This window comes from Camelus ferus, chromosome 19 (assembly GCF_009834535.1).
Source record: "Camelus ferus isolate YT-003-E chromosome 19, BCGSAC_Cfer_1.0, whole genome shotgun sequence".
Lineage (NCBI taxonomy): Eukaryota > Metazoa > Chordata > Mammalia > Artiodactyla > Camelidae > Camelus > Camelus ferus.
This window is the reverse complement of record NC_045714.1, coordinates 11,391,853-11,417,010: the sequence shown is the minus strand read 5'-3', so window position 1 is coordinate 11,417,010 and position 25,158 is coordinate 11,391,853. Positions and strand designations below refer to the sequence as shown.

The 25,158-nt window shown below is 53.0% G+C and overlaps 1 protein-coding gene across 1 annotated transcript in view; it reads left to right on the top strand.

Moving 5' to 3' along the window:
* APCDD1L (APC down-regulated 1 like) overlaps positions 1–23,062 on the top strand; it is a 50,460-nt gene extending 27,398 nt beyond the window's left edge. The window contains exons 2-4 of the mRNA XM_032461436.1: positions 11,834–11,972; positions 15,482–16,019; positions 20,715–23,062. Coding sequence (XP_032317327.1) covers positions 11,834–11,972; positions 15,482–16,019; positions 20,715–21,485 — 1,448 coding nt within the window. The 3' untranslated portion in view covers positions 21,486–23,062. The remainder of the gene's footprint in view (positions 1–11,833; positions 11,973–15,481; positions 16,020–20,714) is intronic.
* Positions 23,063–25,158: the final 2,096 nt, after the last annotated feature.

Sequence of the window (25,158 nt, the reverse complement as noted above, 5' to 3'; positions counted from 1 at the left end):
TGGCAGCCCCCTCCTTGAACCTCCCTCCCGCAAACCCCACCAGCATCGGGAAGAACATCTCCAAGGTTCTGTTCAGAGTATCAGCCCCTGAGCCCCCGTAGGAGCATCTTAGCCACCAGGCACACAGCAGGTGCTCAATAAACGTCAAGCAGACACCAGGGGCTGTGTGTGCATTTGGAAGGACAGTTTACAGGTAACAGAACTGGTTTAGAGTTTGGGTCTTTTTTGACCCGCTTGGGCAACAGAGACTAGCCACTCTAAGACTCTCCCCTTCGGAGCCTCTGTTTCCTTGCCCGTGAGGTGGGGCAATCACTCCTGCCCCTTGGCTTGTGAGGAGGACCCAGCAGATAAGCACACATGGGCTTTACAGACTCAAGAGCTTCACAGAAATGTAGGGCTTACTCATGGGATGGTAACGAGATGCTGGATGAGTAATCCACTGTGGTCATCCAATTAGCGCTGCTCCCGTCCCCTCGGTCCCCTAGGAGAGCTGTGCGCGCTCCCCGGGAGGGATAGGAACACCCCGATCCAGGGTCTTGAAGGAAGGCAAGAATTGCAAGCCTGTTTATTTAACATTTAGGAAGCCAGCGCATTTTCCTGTACCTTGTCTGCAACACTTAAGCCAATATTTGCGTCTTTGGGATTCTATTTGTATGGTAATTTAAAAATAGGGTTCGGACTTCCAGCTGGCCTTTCTCCCAAAACTCCAAAAGCCCATTCGTTTTCTAGACAGTAAAATAATGCTGTGATTAAATATTACCATTTCTTTTCAAATAAAATCCGGTAACTTCTAACAAAATGGGTTTTTTGAAACATGATGTAGGCTTTCCCACAAAATTGCACTCTAGGGAAATTCCTTATTTTGAATGTATGGAAGAGACCACGAACTTAATCTCAACACAATGTAAGAAAAATTGACTTGTTAAATTACAGTAATTTTCTTGCATTTAAAATCTCCATGCTTCCTGTCCTGGAGGACCCAAAGGCCCCCCGATATGCCTCTTTGGGGTAGAGACCGAGGAGCCAAGATGTTTTGTTCAATTGTTCATGAAGCTTCCCAGATCCCCTTTCTTGTGGTTCCAATTGGAGCGTTCCTCCTGTGTTGCAAACTTCTTCCAAAGGAGGCAAGGGTCGGCGACCCCATGACCCTTGCTCTTTGGTCTCCCAGTTCATTCTCTGTGCGTGTGGAAACCCAGATCTCCCACGTGGAAGAAAGCCTGGCCCCCAGAGCAGGTCTTCATGGGCTCCCTCTTCGCCCAAGTCAGGATGGACCGAGGGAGCCCGATGGCCCCAGGCTGGAGGCGGAGGCTGGAGGAGGTGGTGCCGGGTTTCACCCGGGGCCGCCCAACCGCCCCAACCACAGCTCAAGAGGGCCCCCTTGTGGAGACTCCCAAGAACAGCCCCTAAGTGGTGTGCTTCCCCCAGCGCTGGGGCAGCTCCCCGTGCCCCCCCCCCCCCCCCCCCGCCGCTCCGGGCAGTTCTCAGACCCAAAGGCACTCAACGGAGACCAACGGTCTCCATCCTTCTCTCCTGGAAACCTAAATACTTCTGTGAGACAAGGGGATTCTTGGCCCCTCCGGGGAAGACTGGGTAGAGAACCAGCTCCCAAGGCCCCACGAAGAGTTAAGCTCCCCAAGGCGCCGCCCTTTTCCGGAAGTCTTCGCCGCGATCACACAGACATCTTCTTTCTTGTTGAACGTGACAACCCCTTGCGAGTATCTTGCCAAATTTCTGTTCTATGGAACAATGGAAGCTTCAGTCTTCTGCCAAGAGAGCGAACAAGGATTCAGTCCACTGGAGACTTCTAGACACATGTTCTGTTTAGCAAACACTGACTTTTAGCTACACCCCTTAGGGCAGGCGCCGCAGTGTTCGGGGCGCCCCGGGCTCGTTCAGAGGCGCGGGGAGGCCTCGCGCTCCAGGCCCGCACTCCCCTCCCTCCGCCCCCCGGAGCGCAGGGCCGGTGGCTGGCGTCCGTGGAAAGCCTTGACCAAACCCGGGAAGAATTATGAATATCCGAGGGGCCAACGTGCAGACCCGGGAACACAGGCGCTGAAGTCGGGCTCGGGAGGCAAGTCTCCAAGACACCAGAACATCTGGGTGAAAAGGGAGGAACTCCCATCCATCACCCTGATGCCGTGGCTATTTGGAAACAGCTGGGCTTTGGCTGGAATGTTCTAGTTTTCATCTGGGTGGGAGCCCCAGCCAGAGTGAGGAGCAATTAGCATTATCCTGGGGCTCAGGGAGTTTGGATGTGAACAGTTTTTGTACTGGAACATTCCTAAACAAACAAACCAAAAAAAACCGGCCAGTGAGCCTGGCCTGGTGGGCCAGACTTTGTCTCCCAAAGCCCCCATTCCTCTCCCGTCCCAGGAGCTCTACGTTTCCTCTTCCCTGAGCAGGAAGTGCTCAGCACCAGCCGTGGGGAGACATCTGTGTGGTCAGCCACTCCCCTTGACAAAATGATTTTCAGTCTTGCAAATATAGACATAAAACCATCGCCTTCTCCGCGGGCCACCAACAAGGTCCACCTCCACCAACTCCTCGGCCCAGCCCACCCAGGGACTTTTCATGGAGAACTAGGGGAACAGTGACAAGCCAAACAGCGTCCCTTCACTGACCTTTCAACACAGTGACATCCGAATCGGATGTCCTCCTGAATCTCTCCAGCTCAGAATCTCCTTTTCCCAGATACCCAGTCCCTCAAGAAGTCCTCAGGGCGACTTTGAACTTTCTGACTGCACCACGCAAAGGAGGGCAAGTTCCGAAGCCCTGGAGTGCTGCAGGGCTGTACTTTTTTTAGATACACAATTTCTGAGTCTCTCAAGATCGCAAAGTCCATCCTGTCCAGCGGCCCAGGCCTTGTATGCGAACAGGTAACCCCCATCCCCACCCCACCCCCAGCCTTGAATGCAAAGACCCTCAGATTAGATGAATACTGAGATTCAGTTACGGCCAAATGAGGGACATACGCAGAATCGGAAGGCCAGCCAGCCACACCAAAGGGAACTTTAGGCTCCTTAGAATTCAAAGTTTGTCTTCATATTTCTGTGGTTTGCTGGTACTGTCATAGCATGCCAATCTGTAACCTTCTCAGGGGAGTTTAAATGGAAACTCTGCGTGCCTTTTGTGCAGTGACTTCACTGGAAAGCACATCTTTTGCTGTAGCGACACAATGACAGCTGCCATTTCAACAGCCAGTTTCTGAAGCTGGTTGTTGAAACATCGTCTGCGTACCATTGCGCGCCAGCACATCTGCACTTGTGAACGGCGGCCTCCTCTAATCAAGACAGGTTATTTTGGGGCGGGGGTATTTTTATTTAACACGTGCGTAAGCTTCCAAGTACAAACGTTGTAGGTGAATTACCTCACGCTGAGGGTTTTGAAATAAACCAGAGGGTTTCGGACCTCTTTTTTCTTTTTTTTTTTTTTTTTTTAAGCAAGAGAACACTTTTTTTCAAAGCAAATCTTAATTAGCATCCTAGGATATAAATCAGAGCAAACAGTGGGGGCCATGTGGGCTAAAGGTGGGGGGTGGGAGCTCAGTGTCTCCCCTTCTCTCCCGAAAATAACACCTGTGGTCTTCTGAAACCGGCTTGAAAACCTCTGATATAGAAAAATTTGACACACACATCCCATTCTTGAGCTGGAGCCATGCTGTCCAAAACAGCCACCACCAGCCACATGCAGCCCCTGAGCCCTGGTACGTGATCCATCTACACTGAGTTGTGCTGTGAGTGTAAATACATACTTGATTTCAAAGGTGTATTTTAAAAAAATATATAAAAAAACTCACTAATAGTTTTCATATTTGCTACATGTTGGAATATAATATTGGTTGCTGACTAAACTGTCTTCAGAACTCATTTCACCTGCTACTTTTTAGCTTTTCTAATGTGGCAACCAGAAAATGTAACACTATGTAGATGGCTTACACATGTGACTCACATTCTGTGTCTATTGAACGGTGCCGTGGAGTAACATGGAGCCTTCTCTGGGGACGCAGAACCACATCAGGGTCCTGGCTTGGCTGGGGCAGTTCCCAAGGGTCAACAAAGGCTTTAAAGCCAAGCATTTGGCATCACATTGTTACGCTAGGTCCAGCCGGTCCTCAGAACTCTTGGCGGGACACACGTAAACCTCCTTTTGCCTACTTCTCATTTCTCTCTACCTGCTTGGATCAGCGAGGGTCTCCAGGCTGCTGGGAACTCCCTTACTGACCACCCTTTTGCATTTAGCCAGATTCTTAGTTTTCCCAACAGCTGCAAACCTTCTTTTCCCCCACTTCCATTTTCAGCCTGACCCTAATAGCCACACACATGATGGAAATTACCAGACAATCTTTAGGAGGGGAAACCCCAAGGGTTGGGAGATATGACAACAATGAATGCATGTGCATCATTCTTATGGAGCACAAGCCATTCATTCATCCATTCAACTAGAAGTAGCAATCATAACCAGCATTTATTGAGTGCTTACTATGTGAAGGGATTGTTCTAGTGCTGTCCATGTCTTGATACAACAAATATTTATTTAGCATTCATTGGGCACTGTGCTAGAGGCTGAGGAATCAGCAGTGAGCAAGAGAGATAAGGGTCTGTCCTCATGGAAGGTAAAGGAAAAGAAAAGAAAGGAGGAAAGAAGAAAAGAGAGAGAGAAAGGAGGGGAGGAAGGAAGGAAGAAAGAAGGAAATAGGGAAAAAGAGAAGAGAGAAAAGAAGTAAGAAAGGAAGGGAAAGAGACAGAGAAAGAAAAGAGGGAGGGAGGGAGGGAAAAAGAGAAGGGAGGAAGGAAGAAAGAAAAAAGTTGAGGAACCTAGAGTGACACCTCAGTGGCAATGAGCACCCAGCACTCAGATCTTGGTTTCTAAACACAATTTTCCAATAAAAGGACCCAGAACTCCTTAGAGAAATGGCTGATTCCAGGGTTGGGGGCAAGAAAATACAAAATAAGCCTGGAAGATCTTCCAGTGCCAGAAAATGAGGAAGTGCTCCCAAAAAAAAGAAAGAAAGAAAGAAAAGAAAAAAGAGAAGAAAGAAGAGAGAAGTGTATGTAGAAAGGACACAGGAGCTAAGTTGAATTATAACTGAGCAGGACCCTGTGGGGCCTTCCCAAGACAGACACCCCCACACCTACATCTTCCCGCTGCCTCTTGTTTAGAGAAAAACTTTAGCCTCCTAGGCCTTCCTCAAATTCCAAAGAATAAATTTAATCAGAGAAGTGAGAAAATGCAAGAACAAAGGGAAACAGTCAAGCAAGACAAAACAGTGACAGTTTAGTCACCAAACAAAGCCAAAGACCTTCAGTGCCTTCTCAAGGGCTACGGATGACATTCTGAGCCATGTCATTCGCGCAGTCCTGCAGATGCTGAAACTCCCACCTGGTGGAAGAAGTCAACTACATGCTGCCCACAAGCATGGAGACCCCAGGCCAGCTGGAACCAGAAGGTTGGTGATGATGTTGACTTCCAGTCACCCCACCAGCAGCCAATCAGAAGAAGGTCCATGAGCTGATCACACAGCCTACTAAAACCCCCTCCTTTGCCCTGTGTTTTAAAACCTTTCCTTGAAAGCCACCTGGGAGTTTGGGTCTTTTGAGCGCTAGCTGCCTGGACTCCTTGCTTGGCACCTGCAATAAACGCTATACTTTCCTTCACCACGACCTGGTGTCAGAAGGAGCTCTCGGTGGCCGAACCAAGGACAATTTGAGCAACACACCAAATCGTGATGGCAATGGATTGTAACCTATAAAATAAAGATCCCTGAGTTCATACTAATACAAATAATAATTAAGTAAAGAGATAAACAGAAGGGAGAGTGCTTCCTTGTAGCACAATTCCAATCAATAAATTCAGAAAGAGTGGCAGAACTCGAGAATGACCTTCTGGAAAACACCACAGAAAAAACTGTTGTAAGGATCATCAATGGTCATCAACTGATGTTAAAATCATTGGAGGGAAGTAGGATGAAAAACAAGATATTCGCAGGATCTCTAAGTGTATATAAGATTATTACTGATTAGAAAGAGAAAAATAGTAATTTAACGATGGAGAAACCTGGCAGACGCCGCCTTCAGGAAGTGATCACCAGTGGGAGACAGGCTGACACCCGCATGCCTCTGGAGCTGATGCAGAGGGAGGCACGACCTCATTTCTTTGCAATTCTTACCGAATCTGCGGAAGTTGAATTTAGTCACGAGGAAACATCAGAAAACCCCAAATCGAGGAACACACTTCAAAATAATTGGCTAGTACTCTTGTAAAGCGTGAAGGTCATGAAAGACTGAGACCAAAGAAGCATCTCTGACGGAAGGGAACGAAAGAGACATGACAACTAAGTGTGATGTGTGATCCTGGGTCAGATCCTAGACCAGAAAGGAGACTGACTGGGACATCTGGTGAAATTTGCACAGGATTTGTAGATTGCTTCATCACATTGGATCATTGTTCATTTCCTGGTTGTGATCATCCTGCTGTGTCTCTGCCAGATGTTAACCTTTGGGGAAGCGGGGTATACGGCAGCTCTTCCTGCTGCTTTGGCAACATTTTTTAGGTCTGAAATGACCTCAACTTGAAATGTCAAAAAACAGAAGTAAATAAAAAAAAAAAAACAGGCAGCAGGTAAATAACCGAGGGATGTGATGAGTGCTGCACAGGTTAGGAGGGGAAAAGAGCAGAAGGGGAGTGTCGGATGTCAGCCTGCCACGATTGTGTTGAGAGCCCGGTGACGGGCGAGCACCCTGTGCAAAGCAGAGGGAAGGGTACTCTTGCCGAGGAACAGCATTGCAATGGCCTCGAGGCAGGAAGGAGTTTGCCTGTTCATCCCTAGGAACTCGCAGTAGGGAAACATGGTAGGATCCGACGGACGGCCCTGGAGAGACAGGAAGACAGCCGATTTTGAAGTCCCTGTAGGTCATAAGGGAAAGCGTGGTATGTTACTCCAAGTGTGTTAGGAAGTTCTTGGCCATTGTGTACATTTACTTTGAGACACTTACGATTCTTCAAAATTATAATCCTTTGTGATGAATGCCAGCCTCTCCAGGAGACCAGGGACTCTGGCCAGCGTGTGCAGCTTTACAAAGACATAGAACAGCCATGCGATGTTGGTGTGGGGTGGAGGGATGAGTGCATCAAGGTCAGGATGCCGGGAGCCCTGGGCTTTGGATGGGACCTTGGTATCGCTTGTGAGTTGAATGGTGTTCTCAGAAGGATATGTTCAAATCCGAACCCCTGGTACCTGTGAATGTGCCCTTATTTGAAAGTAAGGTCTTTGCAGATGTAATCAAGTCAAGATGAAGTCATATTGGACCAGGGTGGGCGCTACCCCAGTGATGGGAGACGGAGACACACAGAGGAAAGATGGTCACATGAAGGTGGGAGACATTGGAGTGATGTGTCTGGAAGCCCTGAACGCCGGGAGCCTCAGGGGCCGGAAGAGGCAGGAGGGACCCTCCCCTAGAGCCTCGGGAGAGAGAGCAGCCCTGCCCACACCTTGATTTCAGACTTCTGGTCTCCAACTGCGAGAGAATAAAAGTCTGCTGTTAAGCCCCCTAGTTTGCTGGCCTGTGTTTCGGAGGCTCCAGGACACACAGCCGGGGGGTGGGGGGGTGGGGGGGGGAAGTGATGAGTTAACCTCAGTCTCTCCCTCTGGGGACTGGGCACCCACCACGTTTACTTATTAAATATTATTTAAAGTACGACATGATATTTTAAGATCAAGTTCGGACCAAGCTCCTTTTAAAACTCCGTCCTGCCCTTGGCCATGAGGGCTGTGAAAGCAGTCTTGCTCCGGGAAGTTCCGCGGCTTTTTAACACCCTCTAAAATCAACGCCGAACCACTGGAATACGCAATGCTCACCTACATGCTGCACCTAAAGGCACCGGGCACGCCTCCCGGAACCTCGGAGTAAGCCAGTTAGGGTAGGGGGAAAACCAGTGCTTTGCTTTTGCTTTTTGCCCCCCAGAGAAAACTATCTGAAGACCTGGTATTTCTCCATCTGCTCTGGCTACAAACCCCATGTCTTTTCTACACATCTCCCCAGCCCCTCCCACCCCATTGATTCAGACCTACTCTTTTCATAATCTGGGAAGAAATCACGGATTGTGAAGCTGGGTGTAAAACTTCTCCAAGTCTCCAATTTTCATCTGGAAAATGAGAATAATCACGTCCACCTAATGGAAGCGTTGTGAAGAGCAGATAAGAAAAGGGCACGAAATACCCAGAATAGGCAAATCCATAGAGACAGAAAGCAGATCACCGGTTGCTAGGGTGTGAGAGGAGAGAGGCATGCTATGACTGCTAATGCGTACGGGGTGTCCTTTTGGGGTGATGGAAATGTTCTGGAACTAGACGGTGCTGACGGTGGCACAGCCTGATGAATATCTTAAATGCCACTGAATTTTAATTGTATGCTTTAAAATGGTTAAGATGGTGAATTTTACATGAGGTGTATTTGATGAGATTTTTTTTTAATTGGGTAAGAAGCACCTGCCTAGGGTAGAATGATACAGGCCGAGCCTCTCCGCCCCTCAGAACTGCAATTTCCTCATCTGCAAAGCGGGGGCATGGACAGAACCTCTGCCGTGGGCGGCTGTGTGGATCCCACCTGCTGGAGTGGCCGGCACATGGAAGCACTCCATCCCCACACTGACAGGCTGCCTTCCCCAGGATTACTGGGCAGACTCGCCACCATCACGCAGACCCGCTGATCGCAACACGATGTCCGCCCAGGGCCCGGGCTCAAGAGAGGCTTAGCAAGTGTCCTTCCCCCTTAAGGTCCCAGACAGGTTTCACGTGGTGTTGGCTGTGTGGTCCTCTCCTGGCATTCTGACTCATGCTCACACATCAGGCTGGACCAGATCATATTTTAAACCCCAGTAGCCTGGTCTGAGCAATTGGACACTCTAGATTTAATTCTGCAGGTAATTTGAACGATGCTATTTAATTTCAAATGTTCTGCTCTTATGAGTGCAAAAGCAGCATAATTTTTAATTAGTGGGTAAACAGTAAATAATGGACGGCGGTAAGTGGACACCACTGTTAATTAAAAATCCGTGGCTGATAAAAATCAATTTGGCCCATGCATTTAACTCTGTCTATCAGGTCTCTGCAAAAAGTTATGCAACCTGGCCCATGGCACCATCTGCTTTCAGCCGTGGTTCCCTGAGTTCAGACTCTTCTAGGGGAGAAAAGAGGGAGAGAAAGAAAAGCTACCTCCAGCGCTGCCACTGGAGACATTTCATGTGCTCATTTCTAATCGGTTGGTTTCTTGTTTGCAACCTTGACGTTGAGAACCACCAAGAGGCAACATTCTGCTCCGCCACGGGGGTTTTCCAAAGAAGGGCTCTGGTTGTGTTTTGTGTTTCGTGTGTGCGTGTTCTGAATACGGTGAGATGGCACCATATCCCGTCTCCTGACTTAATTAAATCCCAATTTCTCGCAGAAAAACAAGGCAAACAAAAGCACGCCTGGCGGGACCCCGCTATCTGAGGATTCAAGTCAAAATAGAACTTCATGGAGGCAGCACCTCTTCGCGGTGCCTTCAGAGAGGGGACCAGGGTTGGGGGTGGGTATCATTCCCTTTTGAACAAAAACACATTTTCTCAAGGAACTAAACTTTGTGGAAAGTGTCAGTGTCATTTTGGGGGGCCACTCACTGTCTTGCTCTGAGACATCAGCCGGATATTCCTACCGGGAAAGCAACACCCACCCCTTTTGGATTTTTTCTTCCCTCTGCTCCCGTCCGTCCCCCAGATCAACACATTTCATTGATGAGCACTGATGTTCACATTAACCTGCAGTACTGGACCCAGGAGACCCAGTGTCTCCGGGTCACGCCAGTTGCAGGAGCACAAGACAGTGTGAGGTGTGGACGCCGATGTGTGTGTCCCAGCTCAGGATTGCTGCCTGGGCGATGCTGGGAGTTTGGCCCAATTCGAATGCCACTCATCCACTGCAGCATCCTGGGCTCTGGTCCCCGGAAAACTAGCTGTGCCCAGGTAAACCCATTTCCCGGGCTCCCCCTGGCGTGGCCTCATGTGCTGAGCGGCCGACAGCCCTTGGGGCAGCCCGTGTGCCCACCGTCCGCTCGGGGACACCACCGCCCTGGGGCACTGGTTGTTTACTTTCATTTCTCCTGTTTGGTTGATTAAGACCTATAAGTCAGGAGCAGGATGCGCCAGGAACATGCAGGGACATGGAGCCGCGCCGGCAAGCCGACTTGTGCGCGCATTCCTGCGCTCAGCCTCGCATCCCACTGTGCCTTGAAAACAACCCCACCCACCCCCGGCCTGGGACCGAGAGTCGCCCACCCGGCCACACCTCGGCTGTGTCGCGCTGGGCAGGCGTGCCCCAGGCCAGCCTTGCGGAGCCTGTCGCTCTGCCCCTAAGAGGAAGCCGACGGGAACATGTCTCCTAGGGCCGTTGCCGAGGTGAGACAACGCATACAAACGTATAATAACATCCCAGAAACGCAGAGTCAGGAGTCAGCCCGCTGCTGCCGTCAGCACCATCACCATCAGCATCACACAAGCTTCCTCAGCTGGTCCCTGGAGACCCCAAAAGTCTCCCAGTGAGACCTCAGACTTCTAGGAAGGGGGGCAAATCCACTCTGAGAGGCCACTGGGGAGCTGAGAGTTTGGGGGCCATGTGCCCCATCAGACAGCTGCGAGGGGGCAGGGCGGGGACCCCAGGCCTGCCCAGGCCATCCCTGACCGAGCTCCTTTCCTGAACTTGACCGCAGAAGACGTGAGTGTGCGATGGGGAAGGGGACAGAATGGATCATGCGTTCACTCCCCTACGCCGCCCACAAGCCTGCCTGGGCCTCCTGGGGCCACCCAACATCTCCACCAGGCCCCCGTGCCCCAACCCACGACGGCCACAGGCCAGGTGGGAAGACGTGCCCTTGGAAAGGCCTGTGGCAGGAGCTGAGCCAGCGGGTCAAGGCCGGCCACCCTGCGAGCACAGCCTGCTGCTGTGACATTTGGACACTGCTCGCCACCAAGCTTCCCACCGCACCCTGCCATCTGGGCCGTGTCGAGCCCGACTCTGAGCGGGGCTGACAGTTTCTAGGGGAACTGCTGTTCTCGAGCAGCTGAGGGCCCGGTGTTTTCACCTCCGAGCAGCTCCTAGATGTGCAGATCCCACAGCAGGCCTGGCTTGTCTCCACACAATGAGCACATCGGGAGGGTCACTGGAGGGGGCCGGGGCCGGCCCCTGCCACTCCAGCCATCCTCCCCAAGGCCTCCAAGGCCTCCCCCCACTGCCCCACTGTTGGCCTCGAGCCTCGGCCCCAGACCCATCACACACTTACTGGGCACCACGCAGCACCTGGGATGGGCCTGGTCCCTCAGATGTGGGGAAGGACAACACACGGGCCTGGCACCAAGAAGGGACTGGGAAGTGAGTGGCCATGGAGGGGGTGGGTGCTGGTCTGGCTTGCTCCAGGAGGCAGAGGTGGAGCAGAACCTGGGCTCCTCAGGGGAGGGGGTGGAAGTTCCACTGTCCCAGCCCCTCAGTCTGAGTCCAGGTTGCCTCACATCCCAGAGCACAGGGCTCCTCAGCTACTGCCCAGCAGGGCTGGACCACAGCAGGCAAGCATATAGACAGGAGATGAGTCCAGAGGCTGATTCTAGGTGCGCCGACTTGGGGAGCCCATCACTGTCTCCGGGACTGGGGACACCCTGGGAAGAGCTGAGGTGGAGGTGAGGGTGGAGACAGGCCCCTGCCTGGCTCTCTGTTGCCTCCTGGGCTGTGGCCCAGGTTGGGTGGGGACAGCTGGGCAGGCAGAGTAGAGGCTGAGCTGGGATCGCTAACCTGGGTCTGTCTGCTTTGCAGTCCACACCACAGAGACGGCTGGGACGGCAGGGAGTGGCCGCCTGCACTGGGAACCACGCTGCCAGCAGCCCCTGCCCCCCAGAGTGCCCGTCACTGCACTGCTGCCCCCGCGCCTCGACGGGCCCTGGATCTCCACCGGGTAAGCCCCTGAGGTCACCCTAGCCATAGACCGCTGGGCTGGGAGACTTCACCCTCTCTGAGCCTCAGTGTCCACACCTATGAAATGGGCACAATTCATCCAACTGTCCAGAGGCCTGCTGCCTGCCAAGCATGTGCTTGCTTGTCCCCTTGCCCCAGAGCAAGCCTGGGAGGTTGGGACTGTGCCATGCATCCTGCCCCAGCCACAAACAGCACATTGATGAAATCCACACGTCCACGTAATGAACACCTACTGTGCAAACACTTATTGAGAAGCTGCCATGGGCTGGGCGCAGGGGGGGCCGTGGTGGGGACAAGCCCTAGACACAGAAATAAGTCGCAAAACCTTGTGCTAATCTCTGTCCTGAAGGAAATAAAATGGAGGATGTGAGAGTGAGTAGCCTGGGAGGGGTCTTCAGAGGGTGGTCAGGGAAGGCTTCTTGGAGACGAGGACACTTCACTGAGATCAGAAAAAAGAGGAGTGAGCTATCCAGGGACCGGGAGCTGGGGAAGAGCCAGGCAGTGGCTGGTGCCAAGGTCCTGGGGCCAGAAGCAGCAGGCCAGAGGGAGCCCAGAGGTCCTGCCTGACTGTCTGATTCTCCTTCTAGCCTGACTGGCTCACCTGACATTTCAGTTGCCCTGCTGCTGCTCTGGGGTGATGGGCTTTGTGCTCTGCCCTCGTTGTGGGGCACAAACTCGATGGCAGCCCGCTAAGCCCTCCCTCCCTGGGTCAGGGAGAAGGAAGGCAGCTTCCTCCTCCACACCTAGTACCCCAGCCCCGCCCTCCCCTTGGACCAGTCCCTCTCTGGGCTCAGGGCCTGGACTTTCCATGTCCTCCAGGCACCTCCTGAGGTCAAGGAAAAGTCCAACTGCCAAACACCTGCTAGCGCCCTGGGGGAGGGGAGGGACTTGAGCTCTGCAAAGCTGCTTGGGACGCCTTCCCAGGCTCTGCCTGCCCCTCAGCTGCATAGTCCAGGTGGGTCCAGGCCCCACTGGCTGGGGTCACTCAGAGACAGAACTAGGACATGGAAAGGATGGGGACTGGTTGCAGGCTGTTCCTGCCCCAAGACAACAGCATTCTAGACAATTCTAGAAACTTCTAGAAGTTTCTTCCTAGAAAGTCCCCCATGGTGCTCTTCAGACAGGCTTTGCTGCTTTCTGGGAGTAGAGCAGGGAAGGGCCACAGCTCTGGTCTGGGAACCACTGAGGTGTCCGGTGTGGCCTGCTGTGTTCCCTGGGGCAAGTCTCCCCCCCAGTTTGTGCCTGTCGGTCACCTCTCTCCACTTTTAACTTCTGCCTGCTCTGGTGTTTCCTTACAACTTCCCCTTAAGCCAGCTTGCTTTTGTTAGGGTGATTATATTCACGTATTTTTACAGCTTGACTGGGGGTATGGTGTACATGTTTATAGCACGATGATTGTTTTTAAGGAAGTGCAATATGACTATGGATACGGAGAGCTGGCCACTTGCCGTAAGTAGGAGGCAACCATGAAGAGAAAGTCAGTGAAAACAGAACAACATCAGCCCATTCTCCCTTGGCTCGCTGCCCACCTCAGGCCCTGAGTATGTTCTCTTTGAGAAAAGGGTGACTGGTGTTACAGATGCATTAGCTCCAGTGCAGACATTCTCCTTCACGTAATCAGAAAGATGGAAAGAAAAGAGTGCATGAGAATGCGTCTCTCCTGCTGCAGTAGTCCTGGTATGAAAAATATTGAGAAAACAACAATGCAGGTGGTGTCTGGTTGTAGTAACATGGTGCAGGGCGTACCTGCCTGCTCCTTCCCCCTGGAACTCGTCCACCATCTACCCAGCTTCCCTTTGCCCCCAGCCCCACCCCAGGTGTGTCTTCACACCAGCAGAATAGAGCCTGGCTCATTCAAAGACCACGTGGCTCACAAAGACAGAAATATTTATTATCTGTCCCTTTATGGGAAAAGTTCACTGACCCCTGGTTTAGGTCAACAAGCCGGTTACAGACGCAGATGAAACGTGGTTGGGAGTTCAGCTCAGCCAAGGGGGAGACAGAATGTAAGCACCCATCACCCACGATTCACTCAGGGAGGACCAGAGTTGGGGGGTCCAGTGTGTGCTGGGGAGAGAACTTCCCAGAGCTCAGAGCACAGGGCTCCCCACGTGGTACAAAGGAGCCCCTGTTTCTTAATCACCTGCCAGGCGCCACCACTGCGCTGGCTGCTTCTAGAAACCCCGACTGTGGATCCGATGCCTCCATGTCCCGGAGGAAGGGGCTGAGCATCATGCAGGTTCACGTACCCTGTGAGGGATGGAGATGGGGTCTGAACCCGGGCTCTCTGGCTGCGAAGTCTGTGTGTTTCTCAGGCCAGAGGGACCCACAGGGACTCACTCCATGTCGACTGAAGAAGGCAATTAGGATTGAATGGAAGGAAAGCTTTTGTTCAGGCTACAATGCGTGAGCAAAAGGTCCCCCAGCCCCAAAATTGGGGCTGAAATGAAGACACACAAATGGCCAATAGGCACATGAAAAAATGCTCAATATCACTACTTATCAGAGAAATGCAAATCAAAACTACAATGAGGTATCTATCACCTCACACCAGTCAGAATGGCCGTCATTCAAAAGTCCACAAAATAAATGCTGGAGAGAGTGTGGAGAAAAGGGAACCCTCCTTCACTGTTGGTGGAATGTAGTTTGGTGCAGCCATTATGGAAAACAGTATGGAGAGTCCTCAAAAAACTAAAAATTGACTTACTGTGTGACCCAGCAACCCCACTCCTGGGTATATATCTAGAGGGACCTCTAACGTGAAAAGATACATACACCCCAATGTTCATAGCAGCACTATTTACAGTAGCCAAGACATGGAAGCAACCTAAATGTCCATGGACAGATGACTGGATAAAGAATTTGTGGTGTATTTATACAATGGAATACTACTCAGCTATATAAAAAAAATAATGAAATAATGCCATTGGCAGCAACATGAATGGACCTAGAGATTTTCATATTAAGTGAAGCAAGTCAGACAGAGAAAGACAAATAACATATGTTATCACTTATATGTTAAGTCTAAAAAAATGACACAAATGAACTTGTTTACAAAACAGAAACAGACTCACAGAAACAAATTATGTTTACTAAAGGGGAAAGGAGCTGGGGAGAGGGATAAATTAGGAGTCTGGGATTTGCAGATACACACTGCTATATACAAAATACATAAACAACAAGGTCCTACTGTATAGGATCGGGAACTATATTCAGTATCTTCTAATAACCTACAATGATTAAAAAATGAAAAAAGAATATATATATATATTTATAAGTGAATCACTATGCTGTACTCCTGAAACTAACACCACATTGTAAATCAATTCTACTTCAATTTTAAAAAGAGGTGAGGGAGATCAGTTTGGGAAACTGAGGCTGCGGGCCCCCAGCCCCGAGCGGAGACCTGAAACGGAGGCTGTGGGAGAGGGGCCTGGAGCAAGGGTCGGGGGCTGGCGGGACGGGAGCTCACTGTCTGTCCCCCTCCAGCTGCGAGGTGCGCCCGGGACCCGAGTTCCTCACCCGCGCCTACACCTTCTACCCCAGCCGCCTCTTCCGCGCCTACCAGTTCTACTACCGGGACCCCTCCTGCCGGGAGCCCGCCCACTCGCTGCTCATCAAGGGCAAGGTGCGCCTGCGCCGGGCCTCCTGGGTCACCCGCGGCGCCACCGAGGCCGACTACCACCTGCACAAGGTGGGCGTGGTCTTCCACAGCCGCCGCGCCCTGCTCGACGTGGCCGGGCGCCTCAACCAGAGCCGGGCGGGCCGGGACTGCGCGCGGCGGCTGCCCCCCGCCCGGGCCTGGCTGCCCGGGGCCCTGTACGAGCTGCTGAGCGCGCGGGCCGAGCGGGACTGCACGGCCGCCCTGGGCTTCAGCATGCACGAGCTCAGCCTGGTCCGCGTGCAGCGCCACCTGGCCGGGCCCCGGCTGGTGGAGGAGCTCTACCTGGGGGACATCCACACCGACCCGGCGGAAAGGCGGCACTACCGGCCCACCGGCTACCAGCGCCCGCTGCAGAGCGCCCTGGTGAGTCCGGGGCCCCGGGAGGGTGAGCTCTGAGCCCCATAGGATCTGTCTTTGCCCAGGGCCCTCTCTGCCCTGCACGCTGGTCTGCTTGCCTCAGGACATTTGCACATGCTGTTTCTGCTGCTTGAGACATCTTGGGTCTGTACAGGACTGGCTTTTTCCGGAAGGAACTCCTAGAGAGCCCTCTGGAATCTAGTCCTCCCGACATCCTCCCCATGGACCCAGCAGGGTCCCTTCCGGTCCCTCCTGGCCACAGGCAGTTTCCCTATTTCAGTTCTCGGCTCTGATGCCTCCTCCAGTCCCTACGCTGAACAGCTCCCAGCACATCCTGAGCTGCACTACGTACTGACTCATTGCCTTCTGCCTCTAGCACCAGACCCTCCAGGAGGGTGAGGCCCTGCGCCCCTCTGTGTCCTCACCCAGAGGCCAGCACGTGGGCAAGGCCAATAAACTTTGGTGCATGAACTAGGGAGGGTAGCCTTCTCCAGGGCACTGTCAGGCGTCCACACAGCCCTCAAAGGCCCCCCTAGAAAGCTCCATGTGTACTCCATTGTTGACCTGGAGCCAGAGGCACTGAGTGCACCCCATCACACTAATGTTAGGTAGAGCAGCAGGTCCCAGACTCTGACTGTCTCAAGATGCCATCACCTGGGCATCTTCTTAGAAAGGTTCCCAGATTCCCTGGGTCTGGACTGGGATTCTGCAGTTCTAACAGGCTCCCAGGTGACCCATGGACCACCCTCTGGGCAAGAGGCTGCAGTCTAAAGGGACCCCAGCTCTGAGCTCTCTTTGAGACCCCTCCTCTCTCTTTGAGATGTCCCCCACCCTACCCGAAAGTGAATTTCACTTAGCCAATTAACATAGATTTTAAATTAAAGCTGTCACACTCATAGTGTGTGATTTGGGGAAGATCTAATGGCCCTTTTTGTCTGATGAGTACAGAGGCAGAAAGAAACTGGACTTTATGTGTGTAAGTTCCCCTGGGCACATAGCACAGAGCCTAGTGGGCACGGGGAGGACCTCGTGTCCTCTCCTGTGAGGCTGGTGAGGACCCCTCCTCAGAAAAAAATCTTTGTGAAAGCATAAAATAAAACACATCCGGTTTAAACAGAAACCAATTCTATTAACATAGTTACCGAAGTCTTAGTATTAATTTGTGACATAGACATACTAAGTAGTGAGGAGTGTAAACACTGTTTCCAGTGTCTGCAACCCTGTTAATATGAGGTCAGCCACCAAGCAGAAAGTCCCACGGAAGCCACAGGCGTTTGTTGCCTACATTCACAATTAGAAGAAACGCTCACTTTTAGACAGATAGAGGTTAATAAAAACGAAGTCAAGGTTAGGACTCCGGGTTAAGAACGTCTGTAAGAGACATCCAAGGAATATTTTTCAAAAGTAAGAATGAACGGATGGATGGAGGAATGAATGAGTTCAGGCATTCCTACCAAGTGCTCTTTGAGGCAGCCCTAACACATTCAGCACGTATTGAATGCCTGCTGTATACTAGACACTCAAAGCATTAAACCAGACGGAGCAAAATCTCACCCCTGAGAGTGGCAGCTTGTCAAAGCAGCCCCAGAGTCGGGGCAGGGTTGGGGGTGGGCACTAGGTTTGAGCCATCAGCCTTCTCTCCTTCTCCCACCTCCTTCCTTCCACCCCAGGATCTGTGCGCAGCAGCAGGTCTCATAATCAGAAAATCAGCCTGAGTTCTTTCCGTGACCTTGAAATGATCCCTATTTTGGCAGCCAATGTTCTAGGCTGGTCTGACGTTAATCCCACTTAGAGCAGAGAAGGTGCTGGCGTTGGGGTGATTACCAGTACCTACCACCTCATTGGGAGCACAAACAGCTCTGAGTGCAGAGAGGATGGACCCCGGGACCTCTCCCCAGGTGGGGCTCTGGGGCTGTGGACCCCTGCTGCCTGACCCGCCAGGGCGGCCAGTGCCACCTGCGATGTGACTGCCAAGCACAACACACAGGAATGTGAGCTTGGACCAGCAGGGCCAGCTGTACAGACATTCAATGAAATGTCCGCTCACCAACTGCCCTCCTCCCCGGAAAAAAAAAAGGGGGGGGGATAATTTCAAAGAAGGGAACACTGCAGATAACCTCCCCACCAGTAACAAATTGGTCATTCCCTTATGCTCTCCGGGACCCAAGCCTTGCCCACGACTCAAACCAGATGATCAATAGGAACATTTTTAGAAGTTAATTTAAAACCAATTTGACCCCCAAATTCATTGCTTGGGTATAGAATCCTAATCAATCAGCCAACCCTCGACCAAAATCATCTAAGCCTGGTGTCACCTCTGGGGGCTTTTAGACACTGTTGTGTGCTGTTTGAGAAACGACTTTATGTAACAGGAAGAACTGGGCTTCGGCGCCAGTGTGAATTCCGCTGACGGAGGCCTTGTTTGTTAACACGTGCAGCTCCGGACCTGTGCGGGGTGACGTCCAGAAGGTTTCCGCTAGAGACGGTACTTTCTTCCATCCCCTTACAAAGGGTCAGAGAAGGAAATGCCTTCTCTAGTCCTTCCCACACCTCAGAGCCTTGCTAGCTCACCATTTGTTTCTGCCACACAGAAAATTGCTTGCCCCAAATTACCAACCAGCGTCTCCGGATGTCCTGTCAGCAGAAGAGATCTCTGTTGAGGGAGAAAGGCAGCCCTGAGATTATTCTGATGTGATGCATTATGTCTTGTCAATACACATTAGTGTAACAACAGTTGGAATGTGGGTTAAAATGCCTAAATAGAGGAGGCTCTTATCAGCCAGCGTTCCAATTACCCGCTGCAGCTAACCAGCCAGCCAGATTGTCCCCTCCTGTCACAGACATTTCTGAAGCCATTTATTAGCATTTCCAGGTGCCTTCCAGTCCTCTGGGTTAAAATCCCCCAAGCCAAAAATAATACAGTAGAAAACTATATCGTGGAAGTCAAGGCAAGTTTAGGTCCATCACAGAAATAAATATGCAGAGCTTATAATGCAGCAATCCGAAAAAGAAAAAAACAAAATCAAAAACACCCAGAAAAAAACACCCTGTTCTCGATCGTCCAGTATTTTCTTTCCAAACCAGAACTCCCAAATGCCCCCTTGTTTGGCATGAAACTCATCTAGCAGCAATCAATCTGTGGAAATCTTTTGGTTTTTGCAAGGGAAAACAACTTGGAGCTGATTTCCCAGCTGGGCCCTCACAATGCTTTCCCCCGGACTGTCCTGTGTGCACCCCTGGCCCTGAGTTTCCTTCTGGAACCGCAAAAGCCAGGGATGCTGGCTTGTTCCCACGTCAGCCCTGCCTTGACGGGTGCCTATTCCACTTGTACCTTTCAGAATGATGCTCTGAGCTGAATTCTGGCTATCAGCTCCCTTAAAAAAAAAAAGAAGAAGAAGAAGTTGTCTGTGTCTGGTTTCTTTTTGGCCTAGACTGAGCTTTTTCGCTCCAAAATGCAGACTGACTACTCCCACAGAATTTGGTTTAGCATCTGCTTCCTGTTGACATGTTTTACTGTAAACTCAGCTCTGAGGATTTATAAGGCACTGGCAACTGTAAATCAGGCCAGAGAGCGAGGAAAACAAACTCACAGCCCGGGGCAACTGAGGGCTGAGGCTGCACCTCACAGCACCAGGTGGGGCTTGGTTTCCGATGATAAATAACACAGGAGTGAACATCTTTCTGCTGAGTCTCTTTGCAACTTCTCAGCAAGTCCTTAGCCCAGACCCAAAGCCGGGATGTCCAAGGGCATGAGGATCTCAGTGGTCTTCATCCTTGCTGCCATATTCACTCTCCAAGGGAGAGGAGGGAACGATGCTCACCCTGCAAGGTGAAATTTCTGAAGACAAAATGCCTCTGGTCTCCCCCCGACGGTGGAGACTGCAGGCTGCTGTGGGCAGACAGTGGGCCAGGGGGCCAGTGGTCTCAGCTCATCTCTACCACTTCCAGGCTGGAGAGCCTTGGCAGGCCACCTGGCCCACTAGTTTTCAGCCTCAGCTTCCCAGCTCCAGTGTAACAGCACATGAGAAGGACTTAGCACAGCTCCTGGCCCTTAGGAAGCACCTAAAAGAGTGAGTTGGGGGTAGAGGGAGTAGCAGCAGGCAAGGGGAAAAGAGAGTTAATGTTAATGGTGGTCGAATTTCAGGACCACGCAGGCTGGGTGTGAGAAAGGAATTCTGCTTTCAAACCCCAGGATGTAAGTTCCATTTCCCATCCGTTCATTCACCCACTGTCCCTGCTGTGAGCAGGCTCAGCCCTGGAGATAGAACAGCCACAGAGAGACAGTCCATCCGGGCTTCCTGGAGCTTACTATCCAGGGAAAGGGGAGGGATGGAGAGAAGAGGAAAGGGGGAATGACACATCTCTGAGTGCTAGGAAGGGCTGAGGACCACTGTACAAGGGGTGGTCGGGAAAGGGCTCTCCCAGGCCTCCCTCTGAGCTGAGACTCAGAGGACAAGAAGGAGGCAGCCAGGCAACGTTCTAGGGGGAGTTCCAGGCAGGAGCGGCAGCAGGTGCCAAGGCCCAGAGGATGGAGGAGCTGACTGAGGCCCAAGAAGAGCAATGTGGCCCTCGGGGCTGGAGGCAGGAGTGAAGGAAGTGATGGGTGACCCGGGGGTGGGACCCCACTGGGACCCCGCCCAGTCCCCAGGCTGCACCCTGACTCGCCCTCGGACAGTCAGCCCTCCTCTCTGTCTTTGCCAGCACCACGCTCGCCCCTGCCCAGCCTGTGGCCTCATTGCCAGATCCGACGAGCACCACCCGCCCGTGCTGCCCCCCCGGGCGGCCCTGCCCCTGCGCCTGGACGGCCGGTGGGTCAGCGCCGGGTGCGAGGCTCGCCCCGCAGTGCTCTTCCTCACCCGGCTCTTCACCTTCCGCGGGCATGACCGCTCCTGGGAAGGCTGCTACCACCACTTCTCCGACCCCGCCTGCCGGCAGCCCACCTTCACCGTCTACGCAGCCGGCCGCTACACCCAGGGCACGCCATCTGCCAAGGTGCGCGGCGGCACCGAGCTGGTGTTCCAGGTCACGCGGGCCCGGGTGACCCCCATGGACCAGGTCACCACGGCCATGCTCAACTTCTCGGAGCCAAGCAGCTGCGGGGGGCCAGGGGCCTGGTCCCTGGGGACCGAGCGGGACGTCACAGCCACCAACGGGTGCCTGCCTCTGGGCATCCGGCTCCCCCACGTGGAGTATGAGCTCTTCACAATGGAGCAGGACCCCCTCGGGCAGAGCCTGCTCTTCATCGGACAGAGGCCCACGGATGGGTCGAGTCCCGACACCCCAGAGAAGCGTCCCACATCCTACCAGGCACCCTTGGTGCTCTGCGATGGGGCGGCCCGGGACTTCTCCAGGCCCCCGCAGCACAGGCCTCTGCTGCAGAAGCCTGTCCATGGCGGACAGCCAGGTCCCCAAGTGGCCCCTGTCCCCTTTCTGCTCCTAGTTCAAGGGCTGGCCTTCCTCCAGTGGCTATGAAATTGGTCTTTGATTTCCAGACGGTGCCTCCAGATACTCGTCCGAACCCATGGGCTCCCTCCAGGCATAGACTCCTCCACCCACGATCCTGCCCAGCACAGGTAACGCTGCCAGGCGGTGGCAGCTCAGCCCAAGTCCCAAGCGGGTCAGCCTCTGAGTGGCAACAGCCCCTGCCGAGTCTCCACCACGGCCAGTGGCTCACATCGTGACCGCGAACTTGGGCGCCTCGGCAATGTCGATAGCCCCGAGCGTCTAAAAACTCACTCCCGATTTTCCTGGGCACTTCGAGGACCGGCCCGTCTCCCTGCCCGAAGGGGCCGCAGTTCTCTCCCTGCACACTTGGGGTTCAGTGAGATGGGAGCCAGGTTCTGCACTGCTCTGCCAAGTCTCTGGGTTTTTGTTTAAAGATTATCAATTCGGATTTAGCAATAGAAACTCAAGCCGGAGCCATGAATTAAAGATGCTGCTTCGGGTTTTCAGGGCTTCCTGGCTCGCTGGCAGGGGGGTCGTCTCCCCGGGGGCAACTCGGCTTTCTTGAGTTCTGACTGCTGGTGTGTGTCTGCGCCAGCCTGTGCTTCTGCGAGTCAGGCCTCAAGCTGTCAACACCGCGTGCGGGTAGATCCAGCCCTCCTGGGCCAGAAGCGAGTGAGAGGTGCCCCGTCCCAGCCAAGAAGCACAGCCTCCTGCACTCGCACCAACACCACATGTGGGGCTGGAGGCTGGGGCAGGTCTTTGGAGAAAAGCGCACTTCCAGCCTTTGGAAAGTAATTAATACTAATGAAGCGGGAAGATTAACGTGCTCTGTAATTAGCCCCGCACAGGCGTCCTCTGTTTTCAAGACTCCTTGGGCTCAGCCGACAAGGAGGAAGAGAAACCTCTGCTGTGTCTTTGGGACCGTCCAGGGGAGAGGTCGGGGGCACCGGCCGCACCGCGACAACCGGAAGGGGAGGCAGAAAGCCCCGTGGGCCCAGCCTGCCCGCCGCGGTGCCCTGTGCCCACATCCTGCTCTGCTCGGACAGGCTGTGCCCCTGCAGGGACCCTGCGTGTGTTCCCAGGGCCTCGTCTACACACTGCGAAATTAACTGGCATCCTGGTGGGCTCAAGGGTTTCCGGGAAGCTGCGCCGATGATTCACCCCTCCCTCCTCCTCCCGAGTCCTATCTCTGGCTCTTATCACAGATCTTGAACAATTGTCTGTGAGGCTAATGATGCTTTCAGACAGAAGCCCTTGTCCTCTGTTAGACTGTGTGGGGTTCAATCAGCCCGCTGAAATTGCTCTAACTTATCTACCCATTCTTCTTTAAAAAAAAAAAAAAAAAACCCCACCAAGTTAATATTCTCTGTAGGTCTCAGAGAGCTACGAGTGTTCCTGGCATATTTACCAAAGTACAAGAAATAATTAGATTATTTACGGTCTCAGACTGCATCGAGGTGGGGGGGGGTTCCTGGTGGGGATGAAGGTGGGTGGCGGGAACATGTCCATGGCTGAGCAAGTCTTGTATCTGAGGCTTGAAGGCAACCATACCACCATTTATCATCAAATTTGAATCTTTTAATAAAATTAAACAGCCTGAAAAATGTTCCTGCTGGTTATTAAAGTCAACCAAGGCGATTATGGTTCTAAAGAAAAGAAGTGAAATGTCTTGTAGAGAATGTGTGAAAGAGATTAAAGCCAGTGGAGGTAAACCCTGCTCTCTCTGTTATGCACCTTCAGTTGACCCTTCTGACCTGTGTTGCTTAGAACTCTCCAGGGCTCCCGGTGCACACAGAATAAAATCCCAGCTCCCTGGTCTCGAGGTCGGTCAGGTCCACCCACACCTCCCCTCGCCCTGGCTGCACCGCCCTTCCTTCTGTTTCTTGGTCATATCAGGCTGTTTCCTGCCTCAGGATCTTTGCATGTGCTGTTGCCACTGCCCAACACCTTTCCCCCCAGATCTCCAGAGGCTTGGCGCTTTCTTTGCATCCAAGTCTCAGACCAAATGTCACCTCCTCGGGGAAGCCCACCGTGAGTACCCCCTGACCCAAAACAGCCTCTCTTTCCCTTCTCTCCTTCCACCTGCCCATCCCATCACTCTGCTTTATGTACTTTATAATGCTTTTTGATCACTAATCTATCCAGCTTTACCCTCTGCCCCAAGGGAAGGACTGAGCCAGGCACTGTGATCTTTTCCAGCAGGTTCCGCAGTATCTGGCACACGGCAGAGCCTCAGTGAACATGGCTGGGTAAACCAGTGTTGGTGATCCCACTTACTCCTCGCCAGTGGAAGAAGTCACTGCCCTGTGCCATGCGCGGCATCCCGCAACCTGCAGAGAGCGCTCAGGGCTCAGAGCAGAGAGGGGGCCTGTCCAGGGTCACCGCAGCTGGGCCCCGGGGCCTGGAGCTGAGCCTCCATCTCGGGGTGTCTGTCCCTCGGGGGCTCCGGTCCCCTGGCAGGGAGGGATTCATGACTGCCTTGGGGGAAAGCAGTTGAGAGCTGCTCTGTGGAACACGGCCTGAGCCTCCTCTAAGCAGGAGACCTGTGCTGAGGAAGAGAGATGGTTCTGGCCCTGTTGACTGGATGGGGCGCCCTCCCCTCCCGGCTTTCTTGGTTCTGGAACAGTCGATGCTGGCAGAGAACAGCAGGCTCCTTCCTCCCGGCAAGAAGCCACGCGTCCCAGACTCCGGGCTTCAATAAGGAGGGTGGGCTTGGAGCCAAAGGACTGAGGGGCCTCCCGCAGGCCTGGGGACCCAGAAGCATTAGCATTAAGTCGGGCCCCTCCGCTGAAGACCCGAGATCGCTTTAATCAGACGCGGAGAAAGTAAAACCCACGGTTCTAGTGCAAAACAAAACAAAACAAAATTAATGTTCTCCATTGTATGTTCAGTCACGTTTAAGAGGAGGAAAGAAACAAAACAAAACAAACCCCGTGCAGTTTATAATTTCATAGCACAGGCTCCCAGGAGGGTAAATGAGCTTTTTTTTTTTTTTTAATAAAAAGTTTAAATTGTATACAGCCCTCAGAGGCCCGGTAACTAACAGACGCTGGTTATCAAAAGAAGTTATTTCTCGGCTTTCTCTAAGCGAATGTGTTTAATCTCTCAGCGGTGCCACCGGCCTGAGCGGCAGCGGCTCACAGTGACTCTGGTGGGGGGAGGGGGAGGGGCCCAGCTGCCCGTCGCTGGGGGAGGCGGGGTGCTGGGGCCCTTCGTGGAGCCGGTTCACAGTGGGGGAGTCCAGGCAGCAGAGTGTCACCCCCAGTCTGCTCCTGATGGTCTTCAGTGACGGGCAGCCAGGTCTTCCTCACACACATGACCCCCATCAGATGGATGCGACCCTGGGAGTAAATCGACTGCCAGTATTCCCGAGGACTCACCCTCTAAGCGTCCAGCCGGCCCCTCTGTTCCCGCATCACCCTCGTGCCACCTCCATCCTCCACCAGCCCCCACTAGCAGCCTCCCTGCTATTCTGAAATCACACCAACTCGGTCCCTCCCCGGGTCTGGGCCTCAGATGCCCCCTCTGCCCACCCCACCCCTACTCAGCCCTGCCCACCGGGCACCTTTTTGATTTCGCCACAGCATTTCCCCATATATAAAATACCCTATCTGTTCGACTCCTTTCTCGTCAGCCTCTCTCCTCTGGAACACGAGTTCCTTGTCTGTCTGGTTGCCCGTGCGCCCCCGTGCGTGGAAGG